This window comes from Suncus etruscus, chromosome 13 (assembly GCF_024139225.1).
Source record: "Suncus etruscus isolate mSunEtr1 chromosome 13, mSunEtr1.pri.cur, whole genome shotgun sequence".
NCBI classification, from domain to species: domain Eukaryota; kingdom Metazoa; phylum Chordata; class Mammalia; order Eulipotyphla; family Soricidae; genus Suncus; species Suncus etruscus.
The window spans coordinates 79454786-79470962 of NC_064860.1; the positions used below are offsets into that span (position 1 = coordinate 79454786).

At 38.0% G+C, this 16177-nt stretch overlaps 2 protein-coding genes across 2 annotated transcripts in view; one reads left to right on the forward strand and one right to left on the reverse strand.

The window, feature by feature from the left end:
* The window catches only part of CRYBG3 (crystallin beta-gamma domain containing 3), a 137173-nt gene that overhangs the window by 17112 nt on the left and 103884 nt on the right, over positions 1 to 16177 (forward strand). The window contains exon 2 of the mRNA XM_049785642.1: positions 8107 to 8173. Coding sequence (XP_049641599.1) covers positions 8107 to 8173 — 67 coding nt within the window. The remainder of the gene's footprint in view (positions 1 to 8106; positions 8174 to 16177) is intronic.
* On the reverse strand, positions 12046 to 12588 carry LOC126025953 (ADP-ribosylation factor 1-like). Its single transcript, XM_049785671.1, has one exon. The coding sequence runs from the start codon at positions 12586 to 12588 to the stop codon at positions 12046 to 12048; it is 543 nt and encodes a 180-aa protein (XP_049641628.1).

The window sequence follows — 16177 nt, forward strand, 5'->3', positions numbered from 1 at the left end:
CCAGTGCACAAAAGTTAGCTTAATCTATCCATAATATACTTTCAGTATAGCTTGAAACAAAGAGAGCTTTGGAGCTTGTAATAGGAAGTTGTTTTGAGGGAAAAACTTAGGCAGGATAGTTGTACATCTACATGGATATTGTAGTCATTCTTAGTGGATGTTCTCTACGGCATAGTCAATACTATATTTAAGGACTTAGCTGAAGAGTGAGAAGGTAGAGACTAAGGAAGTAATGATTTGAACTCTGTAACTTGGAAATAGGAGACAATATAAGTATCATTTTTTTAAATCAGACTTTGGGTTTTTTGATTCTGAGTTGTTATTTTTCTCTTAGCTTTACTTTTTTCTGCACCACAAAACCTCAAAGTTATTCTGCTTCTAATCTTGGAGAATTCTAGAATCTCAGGAAGAGCAGGCCTTATTTTTTGATTAGGAAAATCAAATAGTAGCTGACGTGGTGACACAGCTGTAGGGTGTTTGCCTTCCACTCGGCAGACCTAAGACAGACCACGGTTTGATTCCCCAACCCCCACCCGGCATCCCATATGGCCCCTAAGCCAGAAGTGATTTCTGAGTGCAAAGCCAGGAGTAACTTCTTAGTGTCACTGGGTGTGGCCCAAAAAACAAACAGGAAAAAAAATATATATATATATATATATAACAAACAGGAAAAAAATATATATATGTATATATATACAGGAAAAAAAATATATATAAGGAATAAAAAAGAAAAAGAAAATAAATTGCATTTTAAACTAAAGAGTTTTTCTTCCTTAAGGTGTTATCTCTGAAACAGGCTTATACCCATTTTAAGCTTTTGCAAATCCTTTACAACTTGTGTGTTGAAAAGGAATCAATGGGTAGGTAAGAGTTTTATGTTCTATAGGTTTTTTTGTTGTTGTTGTTGTTTATTTAAACCTTTGAAGCAAAATCGAAGGAGGACTGAGTGTAATTTAATCACGTTTTCAGGAAAGATTAGGAATTGGGTCAGATGAATTAAATACTATGCCAGGAAAGGGATGTATAATGTAGTGGTAGTGGTGGTGGTGGTAGTATTAGTATTAGTAGTAGTAGTAGTAGTAGTAATAGTAGTAGTAGTGGTGTTGTTGTTGGTGGTGGTGATGGTGGTAGTGGTGGTGGTGGTGGTGGTAGAGAGAAACTGCTTATTATATCATGCTTCTGCTTGCAACAGTTTGCAAATGGGAGGCAATGGGATGACAACAGTAAAGAAATTTTCATTGATTCCCCTTCCCTGTTTGCAGTGATATTGTTGGATTCTCTGCTGGATATCACAACCTTGCGAGTGAGAATGAAAATTTCAGTTGCAAGATAGCTTCAGGCAGCTTTTGCTGAGTGAGGTGGAGAGAAATTGGGGAAGGGGTCCTTGAGAGAGGACTCCAGAAATGGCAGTGACCCTTTATGTATGTATCATGGGCTGAGAGGATTGTTTCTGTGTAAGGGCCAGAGATGCCATCAACTACACCAAATTGCCTCCTGTTTGAAAAAGGCAAGAAGGCAGACTCCCACCTCCATTGATGAGCTGGCAGGGCTGTAAAAACTGTCTTCCGTTGTTTAAGCATTTTTTATTTAGGAGGGGCAGTTTTGTGTCTCCAAGTGCAACTTCCAGAACCTGAGGACCAACATATTATGATAACTCAGCCAATTCAACAAGCAATTTAGTGTTAGAATATGGTATTAATTGGACCCTTTGGTATTTGAGGCCACCAGGGCTACACCTGGTAATGTTCAGGTGTCCACATGGTTGTGGGATGTGCTTTCATCCTTGCACTATCTCTCCAGACCCATTTTTAGTGTTTTCATGATGCAGCCAGAGTACTGATGTGCCCAAGAAAAGGAAAAGGAGTAGTGAGCAGCATTCATTTGCCATATAGGGAGTGAAGAGTGTTTCTCCCCCTCTTCCTCCACCACCAACTCTGATGTCACATTCCTACCACTTGAGGAACTGGCCCAGGAGCTTCACCTTAAATTTGTGGTATGTGCTGAGAGAGGAACTTTTTTTCTTTCTGGTGCCACTTCAGAATTTTGTGACGCTTCTTGTGCTCAGAAGGGCAACAGCTTTCTTAAGCCAGGAGCATTGGTGTTGGCAATGAGTAGTGCTCTCTATGAGTGACTTCTCTAAGTATTGGATAACTGGTCTTCAAATTGCTTGATAATTTAATACCTTTAAATAATGTTAGATGGTGATCATTCTGGACAGATTTTTTTCTATAAAAATTTTAGGTACTGGTTTCCACTCATCATAGAACCTCTCAGATTATTATTTTTCAGGAATGAAGATAGAAGACTACTTGCCTTAGAGGAGGAGAGGAACTGATTGTAAGGATCATTTTTTAGGCCTTTATTTAGTTGGAATCTCTGGTCCCTGGAGTCAGAAATCTGCTCTAAAAACATTTTCTGAGTGTGCAGGATGCACTTAGATGGGGATTCTGCAAGTGAGGGCTTTAACCTTGTCTGCTAAGTTCACTGCTACACTTGGCACTGAGAGCAGTGTCTTGGCACCTAGAAAGTGAGTTCTTGTGTACACTTTTCTGTTATTCTTTGCTCTAAATTGAGTACTCTTGTTACAATTCCATGAAAGTGGGAGTATAAAATATCTTAAGTGACAGCCAAGGGACTCCCCTTTAGGTAGAATGAATTGAAGGATGTCAATAAGCCTCAGTTTTTCATGCACAGAAGTTTGTTTTGTGTGGCATAAAGTACTCCAATGCTTAATGGCAGTCTCCAAGATTCCCTTTTGCTTCAGAAGTGAGGAGGTTTTGTGTCGTTTTGATGTTGATATTTTTTTCAGTCTGATTTGAAAGGTTAATATTTAAAGGTTTGTTTAGCTCTAAGTATGAGGCTATTTAAAAATGCTAGATTGTCTTTGTGGCCATGTGAATAGGAGTCCTGCCCCTTACCTCTTGCCTTGTACAGAATGTGTGTTTTCTAAAAATACCCTGGCTGAGATATTGTTGGGTCCCAATGATCTAAAAATGTGAAAGAACAATAGGTGTGGATTATTGTCTGCAACAGGATCTGAGATAATCTGAATTTCAACATGGTTTTCTTTGCCCTGTTGTAAAGGATTCTGAAATTATCACTCTAAGACTTTTTGGTATTTTTCTATGATTTTTGTGTACCACTAAGCAGACACCAATTTTGATATGTTAATCTTCTTTCTAATTTAAAAATGGGGAGGTAGTTTTTTAGGCAATGAGTACACCCAGTGGTTCTTGGGGCTTACTTCTGGCTCTATACTCAGGGATCACTTCTGGGGGGCTTTGGAGACCATATGGGATTCTGGGGATAGAACCAGGTTCAGGCAAGGCAAATGCTGCTTTTGTTTTTAAACCAAATGAAAATGACTTTGTTTCTGTTAAATAGTTTTATTTCCTTAGTACTCTCCTATCTTTTAATACTTTTAATATAGATGATTTGGAATGAGAGTGGGTGGAATGCTTTTTCAAGAGACACAAATACTACCATATTAATAAAAAGATTACAAATATGTGCATTATTCCATTTTTTTCCAGTGGGACTGTTTTCTGATTCAAATAGGTACAAGTGAAGAAACTTAAATGATGTCACTTATGCTAAGGATTCTTCACTTGGTCATGAAAATGTGCTGATAGATTTTTTTTTTTTTGAGCACTGGGAGTTTTATTACCAGATTGCCAATCACTTTAACAGGTAGACTGAATTGAAGCAGAACACTTGTGAAGATGCCAGGTTTCAAATGAAAGTCTCCAAGAATTTAGAAAAGAAGTGTGGAAAGTTTTATTGGAAGCAGTGATCTTTGTTGTTGTTGTTGCTGTTGTTTAACAGATAAACCAAGGGGCTAAAGCGATAGCACAGCAGTAGGGTGTTGCTGATCTAGGACGGACCTTGGTTTGATCTCTGGCGTCCCCTATGATCCCCTGAGCCAGGAGTGATTTCTGAGCACATATACAGGACTAACCCCTGAGCATCACTGGTTGTGACCCCAAAACCAAAAAAAAAAAACCCAACTAACCAACCAAACAAACAAACAAAAAAACCAAATAAACCAAAAATGTGAAATGCCTTGTTTAAAATTTTATACATCTTAGAAATTTTAGGTTAGCAATGAAACTTAGACATAATGATATATTGTGGAAGTTCCATAGGTATTAAATATTTTTCTTTAATGGTCTCAGCTTTTGGTTCTTCAATTTTCTCCATATAGAATACTCATATGTGGAATTAGCCACACATTTTTTAAAATATGTGTGTGTGTGTGTGTGTGTGTGTGTGTGTGTGTGTGTGTGTGTGTAGTATGAAAATTTTTCTCTGAGGCCCAGAGAGATAGCACAGAGGCGTTTGCCTTGCAAGCAGCCTATCCAGGACCAAAGGTGGTTGGTTCAAATCCCGGTGTCCCATATGGTCCCCCGTGCCTGCCAGGAGCTACTTCTGAGCAGACAGCCAGGAGTAACCCCTGAGCACCGCCGGGTGTGGCCCAAAACCCAAAAAAAAGAAAAGAAAATTTTTACAGTGACTTGAAAATACTCAGTTCTGTTTAGACTCATCCACCTAGAGATGAATTTTCTGCAGTGCTGAAATTTAGTTTTTATCATTTTCAGTTGCAACCTATTTTAAACCCTGTAAAGAATTTCAAGTATCTTAAAGCAAGAACCAGACACGAAAGTTAAATGCTTATTGTTTTTTTTTGTTGTTGTTGGTTTTTAGATAGGTCACTCAAAATAGATTTTGAGAATACACAAATAAAATATTAAGTATCTACTAAATTTTTATTTATACGTTTTACATGTGTTTTGTTAATATTTTTCCTTAGATTTTATTAATATACATTATGTCAGCTGACACGTAAACATCCTGTCTTATGGTATGAAAATATGTTAAGTGTAGGGACTAGGAGTAGGTAGCTCAGGGGTAGAGCACTTGCTTTGCATGTGGGAGACACTGAGTTTGATTTCTTACACCACAAAAAAGGGAAGTAATAAAGGAAGAGGAGGGAAACAAAGGGGAGAAAGGGGAAGGGAAAGAAAGGGGAAGGGAAAGGAGACCACTGTATTTCTCAGATATTTGGTATCTTTCTCTTCCATCTTCCGTTCATTACATTTGTCCCCCAGATTGTCTGCAATGTCAGTGGATGCTAAGGATAGAAAGTTTAAGTAGCATAAAACCATAGGTGCTTTTCTCATCTTATCTGCTTTTGGTGGTCTTCATCAGATATGAGTTGTTGGCACTTTCTCTTCTCTTCCCCCTACTACCAGTCACCAGGATCGTTTTTCATCATCCTGTTTTATCTTGTCTACTGCCTAAAGATAATACTGCTGATAGGACCGAGTTCTAATTTCGTACTTTGTTAGGTAGTAACTAACCTCTATTCTCAACATTGGTTTCTTTGGTGATTTATTTATTTCTTTATTGGGGGCAACACACCTGGCTGTGTTTAGTGTTTGCTCCTGACTCTGTGCTTACTCCTGGCTTACTCCTGATACTGCTCAGGTACTTGGAAGTCAAGCAAAGCAAGTGTTTTTACTTCTGTACTATCTTTCAGATAGTACAGCCCCATCTTTCTTTCATCCTCATCTTTCTTTCATCTTTTGTCTAGGAGGATCTCCTCTGCCTGGAACCAGTTGTTGTGCTCTAGTCTTCTATTAAATAGAAAGCAGAGTCTCTCAAATGATTGTGTTTTCAACTAACTTCTGACTCAGTAGGCATGTCACCTAGCAGATAGTATCACTGGTGTTTCCTCACTGCTCTATAGTATTTTGCTCAGTTAGCAGTGAAAAACTAATTTAAAAAATTGTGTATTAATCTCCCACAAGGTTTGTAAGATTCTTTTTGTTGTTGTTGTTTTGGGGCCACCCAACAGCGCTCAAGGGTTACTCCTGGCTGTGTGCTCAGAAATTATTCCTGGTAGGCTCAGGAGACCATATGAGATGCTGGGGATTGAATTCTGTTTGGCCACTTGCAAGGCAAAGCCTTATCCTCTGTGCTATCACTGAGACCCTGGATGATACATTGTTCTATTTTTAAAGAGAACCACAGTCCTAGTACAGGACAGTTATTATAATCTTTGGAGTGGAATTCTTCAGTTTGTCTATATATGAAAATATGAAATATTATGAAAAGTATAACTTTTTTTTTTTTTTTTGGTATTTGGTTTTTGGGTCACACCCGGTGACGCTCAGGGGTTACTCCTGGCTATGTACTCAGAAGTCACTCCTGGCTTGGGGGACCATATGGGACGCCGGGGGGATCCAACCATGGTCCATCATAGGCTAGCATTGGCAAGGCAGACACCTTACCTCTAGCGCCACCACCCGGCGCTATCAATATATATATATATCAAGTATATCTTATATATATATATATCAAGTATATCAAATATATATATATCAAGTATATCTTGATTGCAAGATAAATAGTAACCTGTAAAGACAGAGATAGAAAAATTTAGATTGAGGGACCACGATGGCACAGCAGTAGGGCGTTTGCCTTGCACACAGCAGATCAGGGATGGACCTGATTCGATCCCCAGTATTGCATGTGGTCCTCTTGGCCAAGACCGATTTCTGGGTGCATAGCCAGGAGTAACCCCTGAGTGTCACCTGGTGTGCCCCCCCTAAAAAAAGAAAAATTTAGATTGAAAATGTATATGTGGGGCCGGAGAGATAACACAGCGGTAAGGCATTTGCCTTGCATGCGGAAGGTCGCTGGTTGAATCTGGGATGCCGGATATGGCATATGGTCCCCCGAGCCTGCCAGGGGTGATTTCTGAGCGTAGAGCCAGGAATAACCCCTGAGCATTGCCGGGTGTGACCCAAAAACCAAAAAAAAAAAAAAAAAAAAAAGAATAAAAAGAAAAAATAAAATAAAATAAAATGTATATGCATATCATAGGGTTATTGCTTATTATTATCATTATTTTTAATTTAGGAGGCACACCCAGTAGTACTCGAGTTACTCCTGAGTCTGTGCTCAGGAAATCATTTCTGGTGACTTGGGGGACCACATGGGATGTCAGGGATCGAACCTAAGTCAGCTACATAGAAGGCCAGTGCCCAACCTGCTGTACTATCGCTCTAGCTCCTATAGTTTACTATCTTTTTAAAATTATTTAATTTAAGAACTGATTTACAAGGTTATTGTTGGTTGAATGTTAGGCATATAGTATTTCAACACCAGTTCCACCATTAATGCCAACTCCCTCCATCAGTGTTCCCATACTCCCTAGCCCTCACTCCTCCAAACCCTACCTCGAAACCTTGACAGAGACTTTACAGATGTCTGGTGATTGTAGCCATATATCTCATGTTTTCAGTGTTGAGTTTATGGTTTGGATATATACCTATACCACCTCATAAGATGTTCCAGACAGGGACCAAGTGATAGTACAGTGGGTAGAGTGTTTGCCTTGTATATTCTGAGCCAGGTTCTATCCCTGGTAACCCATATTGTCCCCTGAGCCCTGTTGGGAGTGATCCCTGAGTGCAGAGCTAAGAGTAAGGCCTTCAACATTGCCAGGCGTGGCCCCATCATAAACAAATAAACAAAAGACATTCCAGACAACACTATTAGAAATTACTAAAAAAAAAAAAATGGATTGTGAAGGCACCTTTGAGACACATTTGGGCTAGATAAACCTGCACCTATGTGAATATCTTGGAATTTTCTAGATAACCGTATATATTTATAGGTTTTTGCTGAGTACGAATATACTCCAAGTACTATTCTACATAGGCAATTTAACAAAAGAGCAGGCTTTTAGAGATCCTTAATGAAAATAAAATCAGCGTTAACTCATTCCATTAGTCAGGAGTCTCCTAATTTCTGATAATGTTAGTTGTACAGAGGTGTTCTTTTCTTAGGATGCCTCGTTACTGGATGCTTAGCATAAAAAAATATATACTCTATATTGGACTCACAATTTCTTAGACCTGAATAAGTAGTTTATGTTTTTCAAGTTGTAGCAATTCAGATCAACATATTCTTGGTATAATATTTTGGATTTTGTAGCACTCCAGACCAAGACACTTAAATTTTTGCATTAAACCTAGAAACTGTATTATTTTATTAATAGTTTTAATTTCAAAAGAAACTTTGGTTTTTATTTTTCAGTGTTGAAAATGAGCCTGAGAGTACAAGTCAGAAAAAGGAAAATGTGCTTTCATCAGAAGCAGTAAAGGTATTTTTAAAAATAAATATTATTGTATATAAGTAAAATGTATTTCTTTGTTTATGCTTATTTTTTCCCTTTTAGATATGATCATCCCATTTTGTACAAAAAGAGCACCATAGCATCACTTCATTTGGAAAGTTCAGCTCAGCTCTGTTGAACATTTACATTTTGGGGTGGGTGAGGGAAGGAAAACAGTCAGGAGCTAGAGAGTGATGCTCTTGTCTAGTATCTCTATTAAGAATTACCAGCTGTGTGTCCTTCATCTAAGACATTTAACTTCCCTGGCTTTCTAATCTGTAATCTCGACCACATGACTTCCATAGTTTCTTTGATCCTTGAAATTCTTTGATTATTGTCATGTTCTCTGAAACACTTATAACTAATCATGGTTTGGTGGTTTTATTTTGTTTAATTTTGGAGGCCACAATCTGTGATTTTTTTTTTTTACTGGTGGTGTATGGGAGACCATGTGGTACTAAGGATTGAATTTAGGTCTGCTGCAAGCAAAGCATGTGTCTCTCTGTCTTTGAGTTATTTCAATAGTCCACTAATAGTGGTTTGAGGGTTAGAAGTTAATAACATATTCTTATTTGCCACCTGACATCGCCATGTGAAAGATATGTTTGGGGTCACCTCACATAGGAACTGACTTTTTTTGCTTCTATAGGACAAGCATGGAAAATTGTGCAAGTTATACACCAATTAGACAGTGCCTTGGAGAATGGTTAAAACACTTGTTACATTTTGTTTGTGTTTATAAGTGTATTTATGATAGGAAGTTTATTTTGTGAGGCTGGATATATAATAATTTTGGTAACTTTTAGATTTATAGATTTTGGTCCCTTTTACTTTATTTTTAATATATATTTTGTAATAAGCTGTTAAACAAGAAGCTTGTACTTATTAGATTTTAGGCTAAATTAATTTGTTCAATGGAAGTGCCAAAAAGTCATCTGAATTTTCAGGTAGTGATGGAGACTTTTAAGCATTTTATGACATTGTAAGGCACTAAATATGGTAAAGATAAAGAAAGCTGTTTTATTTTTTATTCCAGCCTTCATCATCAAAATAAATAATACAAACTTTTGGAAAGAAATTAAGGTCACTTATTTCTCTTTATTCCTCTGTGACTTTGACTACTAAATCCTATTCCAGATTTTATAACATTTTCCTCCTACTCTTTTGCAATAAGTTATTAGTCATCTAGCTGGTTTATAACTCTACAGCCTTTATGAAAACTTTCCGCTTGTTCTTCCAATTTTGCAAATCTTGGTTCCCCTCTTCAAGATTTTCATTTCTAAGCTATCAGGCAATTTGTCCTTGACCTGGACAGGAAATGAATTACTTCGATAATCTCAAATAGAGAAATTTCTTTTGACTGCCAGTTTCTATCATTCTGTCTCCATCTCTCATTTTCTCTGAACACAAGCTTGAGTTTTACCAAACATTGCTGGGCTGTTTCCTCTTTTTTTTTTTTTTTTTGGTCCCCTCACCCCCACATACTCCATATTCTTCACTCAGCCCCTCCCTTTTTTGATTCTTCTTGTTTCCATACCCAGTCTGTAACTGACAGAATACTACTACAGCTATGATCTCACTGATAAGCTCTTTCAGTTTCAAACTTGGCCCTTAGGTCTTAGTGTCTGATTAGTGCTTCAAAAATATGTGAAGATTTATTCCAAAAGCTTACCTCTTTGTGGGTTGTGAGTATATGTATATTAAAAATAATGCAAATCTGTAAAAAGTATGGCTGGGTTTCATGCTTAAAATCTTTTTTGTCCGTTCTTGATATCTATCTTTGAATTTCTGAGCTAATTTCAGTTAGGGATGTGGACCATCATTGATAACTATTTCTAGCATATTTCCTAGCATTTTACTGTAATGTCTATATTTTTGATATTTTAAACGCACCAAAGTGGGCTGGAGCGATGGCGCAAGCAGTAAGGCTTTTGCCTTGCATGCACTAACCTAGGTCTGACCACAGTTCGATCCCCCCACATCCCATATGGTCACCCAAGCCAGGATTTCTGAGTGCATAGCCAGGAGTAACTCCTGAGCCCCCAAACCAAAAATAAAAAGTAAAATAAAATAAAAACACCCAAATTATCATTCTCTTCTTTTTTTAATGGATTTAGTTTCCTTTCAGGCTAACATTTCACCTCAGTCTCAACTTTTTCCTGAACATTTCTTATGAAAGATGTCTTACTCACAGATTCATAATACTTTCTAACAGGACTCCCATGTTTTATCTGACTTCTTTTATTTATTTCAGATACGATAAACCTATTTTTGTGTCTGGCTTTCATGCAATATATATTGGAAAAGTAGTTGCTAAATTCCTGAAACCAGTAGTTTTTGTTTTTGTTTTTGTTTTGGGGCCACACCCAAAAACACACCTGCATGCAAGGCAAATACCCTTCCTGCTGTGCTATTGCTCTGAAACCCAGAAACTAGTAGTTTATTGCTGACCTAGTAGATGATCTTTTCTTGTTTGTCTCTTTATCCAATTAAAGCACATGCTTTTCCAATCCTGTCTTCTTTCCATAATATTTTTAGAAGACCTTTCTCCTATGATATTGTACTATTTTGGGGGGAACCACACCCAGTGATGCTTAGGGGTTACTCCTGACTCTGTGCTCAGAAATTACTCCTGACAGGTTTGGAGAACCATATAGGGTACTGGGGATCAAACCCAGGTCCGTTTCTGTAGGCCATGGGCAAAGCAAAAAAGTCTTACCTCTGTGTTATCACTCTGGCCCTGATACTGTACTTTTTCTTTTTTTCAAGTTAAAAGATTTTATTCTATGATTACAGTGCTCTACTAAATGAAAACTGAAAACAAGTATACAAAAATGTTGGTTTCAAATCATTTACTGAAAGCAGTAAGAAGTTCCACCAAATGAGGTTTGCCCCAAAATAAAGTTTAGCAGCTCCAGTATCTTCAATGTTCATCAAAATACAAAAGACAAAAGAAGAGGTCATCATTTTCAATGGCAAATCTGACCCTTGCAGGCTGAGGGAGTGAAAGCATATGTAGCAGAGTGCTCTAAGGGTCTCTGGCTCTAGGAATGACCAGCCCTGCCTGCGTGCCCACATTCCTGCTGGTGAGACCCAGCCAGTCCAGAATGAGCCTGGGGATGACAGGACTCTTCCCCCTGACCAGAGCTTTCCAGCCATGCTGACCCAAAGGATGCCCTGGGTCCCTGCAAGAGGTTCAAGAGCAGAGCAACTGGCCACAGTTCCCCAGCCCATCTTGGATGGCCATTTAAGCGCAAATACAAGCACAAATCCCATTATAGGATGACGGGAGACAATAGACCACAGGGACCTTGCAGAATGGATGTTTCATATTCCTGACAGGAAATAGGCCCACACTCAAGCTTTAGCTGCATAATCTATACTAGGTACATTTCTCCTTTCTGTGCTCACGTGTTTTTTTAATCTTGTATTTTTTATTTTAAGAAAAATGTACCGAGTTTGGGTTAAAAACCAACATCAAAATGGATCTTACACGGTTCTAAAGCCTAGAGGACATGCACCGAGCCTGTCTGACAACAGCAAGTCCTGGAATCTGCTTGTGACTAAAATTCCTTCTCAGTACTAACAGTGTGTTGATTTTTTTTTACACTTAAAAAACAACAACAACTAAGTATTATTGTATATAAGTACCGGAAAGAGCCTAACTGGAAACAAAAACTATTTACATGAAATAAAAACCCGGTTGCAGGTTGGGTCTGCACTTTTACAGATGGTGAAGCACACTGTGTGTGACCAACCATGTTGACAGCTTCTGGCACTCACACTAGAGGGTGCACATTTGCATGAGAGAAAACTGAGGGTGGGAAGGGGTGAAAGGGAAAAGAGAAGGGTACTGGTCACTAGTGGTTCTCGAGCTGATTGGCCAGCCAATCCAGTCCCTCATAGAGCCCACCCCCACTGGTGGCACAGGCGGCCTGGATATACCAGCTCCTGTGGCTCAGGGAGTCCAGGCCCAGCTTGTCCATGATCTCAGCCGCGTCCATGGCATCAGGGAGGTCCTGCTTGTTGGCCAACACCAGCAAGACTGCATCCCTGAGCTCGTCCTCAGCCAGCATCCTCAGGAGCTCCTGCCGGGCCTCCTCCACACGCTCTCTGTCATTACTGTCGAGCACGAAGATGAGCCCTTGTGTATTCTGGAAGTAGTGGCGCCACAGAGGTCGGATCTTGTTCTGGCCACCCACATCCCACACGATGAAGCTAATGTCCTTGTACTCCACTGTTTCCACGTTGAAGCCTATGGTGGGGCCGATGGTCACAATTTCGCCCAGCTTCAGCTTGTACAGCACGGTCGTCTTCCCTGCGGCATCCAGGCCCACCATGAGAATGCGCATTTTCTTTTTGCTAAAAAAGCCTCTGAAGAGCTTGGCAAAGATATTCCCCATTTTTGGAGACGGGCGGAAACAATTGGCTTCCGTGCTGCTGCTGCTTGGAACCAGGCGTTGGTTTAACTCCCACAAGATGGCGGCTCTTTGGAATTTGGACTTCATGGTTTCACTTCCTACCTCTGGCCATTTATGTTTTGTCATAATCTTTTTCTGGGTTCAATTCTGGCATCTTATTTGTCCTGGGTTTCTATCGGGAGTTATAAATGAATGCAGAGCAAGAAATAGGCCCTAAGAACTGCAAGGTATGACATCCAAATCAAACAAAAATAATATTAAACTTTCTTTGCACACCCTGAATATATATTCACATGGATCATAGTATTAATTCTTTTAGTGTATTGTTGAATTTAGCTCCCCAATATTTGGTTGAGGATCTTTGCATCTATTAATCAGACAATATATAGGCCTATAATTTTCCTGTCACATCCTTGTCTGTTGGATTGGAAGTATTAAAGATATTGAGAAAAATTATATTCATCTTTAAATAGTATAATTCACCAAAGAAAAAATGATTGAACCTAGAATTATACTTATTGGGAAGTTTTCTATTATTAATGCAGTCTCCTTACTAAGAAAGAAGTCAGTCTGTTTAAATCTTGTACTAAAAGTTTGGCGATTTTGTCATTTTAGACAACAACTATTAGTTTCATTGATGTTTTCTATTATCTTTGGTCTTTATTTCATTTATTTTCAATCTGATCTTTATTATGTCCTTCTCATTTTAGGCTTTATTTTTATGGGGTTTCCCCCATAAATTCTTGAGGTGTAAAGTCAGCCTGTATTAAACTTCTGCTTGTTCAAACACAAGATCTCTTAAAATTTTTCTATAAACTGAAGTTATACTTGGAATTCTGTCTATGAAAAGATTGAAACTCCCGTTGAAGGATTAGGACCTTTGTAGGCACTCATTATTTGGAATCCTAGTGAGCTCCCCACACTAGCACGGGAAAGACCAACTTAATATCTTAGCCAAGTAGGAAAATTTCCTGAATTTGAGTTCATGTCTCTAGGTATCAAAGCATCTCAAAAAGAAGGAAACAATGGGCCCTTGCATGGATTTTCAGCATCACTTATAGTCTCCTTCACTCCACTATGAGTGATCCCTAAATGCATTTAAGAGTAAGCCCTAATGATTGCTGGGTGTGGCAAAATTAGAACAAAATAAGAAAAGGGGGAAGGACTTATATGTCTACTCAAAACAGAGAACTTGAAAGCCACAAAAGTTTTAGTGATTTTTATGTTTTATATTTAAATCTATGTAACATTATTTAGAGTTCCCTGTCCCTCACCATCAGAGCAAAACATGATACTGCTAATCCATAGGCAACAAAAATCTGTTGTAGGGACATGAGAAGGCTCACGGTTTGAGTGGATAATTTTTTACATGTAGCAGGACCAGGTTCAATCCTTTGCATCACATGATCTCCAAACATAGAGTCACATTAGCCCTTGTGTATACTGCTGGGTATAGATGACCACAAAGAAACACTCCTGTAGTGAGGCTACCTCAGTTATGGCAAAATTAAATTAAAAAATTAAGATAAATTACAATAAATTGAAAAAACCTTTTTTTTGTAGCTTTTCCCTAAAAAAGGAAAATTGTCATTATTTGGAAAACTGAGATCCTCAACCCACCATTGGAAATCCAAGAAAGATTACAGTCCACAGTAGACCAACAGGGCTAGCAGATACACATAACTAGACTTAGAGGAAAAATCTGGAACCACAGTCTTTTAAATTCAACCAGAAAATTGGGTTTGTTTTACAGAGATAGAGGACTTAGGGAAGAGATTTCATACTCAGACTGGTTCTTTCACCAAAGTCATCAACTGAAAAAAACCTGACAGTTGGGGTTCCCTCATATCTTAGGTTCTGGAAAATAAAACAGAACTCCAAATAGGAACTATAGGTTCTCCTATTTGGGGGGAAAAATCCCCACCTGTGATGGTAGCCTCATGCTCCAAGGCCCACCCTCAAAAATTTTGGTTAAATTTTGCAACAGAATGGGGTGAGAATGAAAATTTCTCTGGAATCAATCTTTTTGACACAGTGGGATCTTACAATGAGGAATTATGGTGAAGGGACTGTAATAAAGGAAAGCAGTGAAATATATCAGATGTACATCAAGAAATAATGAAGCATGAATGAATTAGGAAAATAAGTGCAGAAGCAGAGGCAATCCTTAACCTAGACATTAGAGCTATAAAAATTCTAAATATAGATGTATGACATGAAAACACAATAAATTAAATGAGAACATGAATGAAAGCATAATATACAAAAATAGTCTCACTGAGACTAAAAGAATAAGCAAAATTGAAAATAAACTTTTAGTAATGGAAGAGGGAGAGAAGAGATTGTAAGTAAGAGGAAACCCTTTGAGAGCTATCAGATTCACTTAGTAGAGAAATTATAAGAGTAAATGTTTATGAGGCTGGGAAGATTGTTCAGTCAGTGGTCAGGCCAGATCCCAAGTTTGGCCCCTAGCACCACTTTCATGTGAAGGCCTCAGAAGATCCTTAGCCTTAGTAGTGAATCTTCTGACCCAATTCACTGAGTTTCATTGCTAGGAATGGCTCCTAGACTCCTAGACTCTTTCGCACTGCTTGAGAGATCTAAAGGACAAAAAAGAATAATGGTTATACCTGAAGATGAAGGCAGTCCTGGATGTCCTGATCCTCTCGATTTTTCCAAATGTGGAAACTCAACCACATAATTTGTGACAATGGGGGACTGCATGTGCTCTCTTCTCTTGGGGAGGAGGAAGAATTGATAGCTGAGAACTTTTCAGATCTAAGGAAAGAACAATAGAGATCTAACAAACTTATAGGATAACAGCTTCGAACTGCAAACAAAACAAAACAAAACAAAAAAAACAGAAAGAAATAAAGACATGCTATTGTAATTTATCAAAAATCAGAACAATTTTTTAAAAGGTTTCTAGGGAAAATACAGCATACAAGGAACTCTGGTCTGACTATATATTTTTTCTGCAGAAACTTCAAGGTAGATGTAAGTAGAGTGACATATTCATAATCCTAAACCAAAAAATTTTAGTCAAAAATACTTTACTCTGCAAAATTTATCATTCTAATATAATTGATAAGGTTTTCCTCAATAGATTAAAGCAAATGCAGTTTACCACCACTAGAACAGCATTGTAAGAAATGGTAAAAAACACAAGTACATAAGTATAATTTATAGTGATAACTTATATTTACATATTACTAATGATCACATTTATCATTATGTATTATATCACTCACATTTATGGTGATAAATAGTAACATCAAAAACATAAACAAAAAATAAAACTAGGCATCAAAGAGGAAGAAAAATAGGATGAATTTGTTTAGTCTAAATAGGCACAATCAGTACTATTCTAAAAGCTCCTTTGACCTAGATACTGGTTAAAAACCTCATGGTAGCCATAAAATAGAAGTTTGGAATCAAATCACTTCAAAGAAAAATGAAGGGAATTAAGAGAAATACCAGGGAAAACCATCCTAATGAAAAGATAGAAGCTCATGGAAAAAGAAATACCAAAAATACAAACTTGGGCAGTAGTTCAACTCCATATTCTATG

Coding starts and splice junctions, on each gene's coding strand:
- LOC126025953 (XM_049785671.1), bottom strand. CDS start 12,588: ATGGGGAATATCTTTGCCAAGCTCTTCAGAGGCTTTTTTAGCAAAAAG.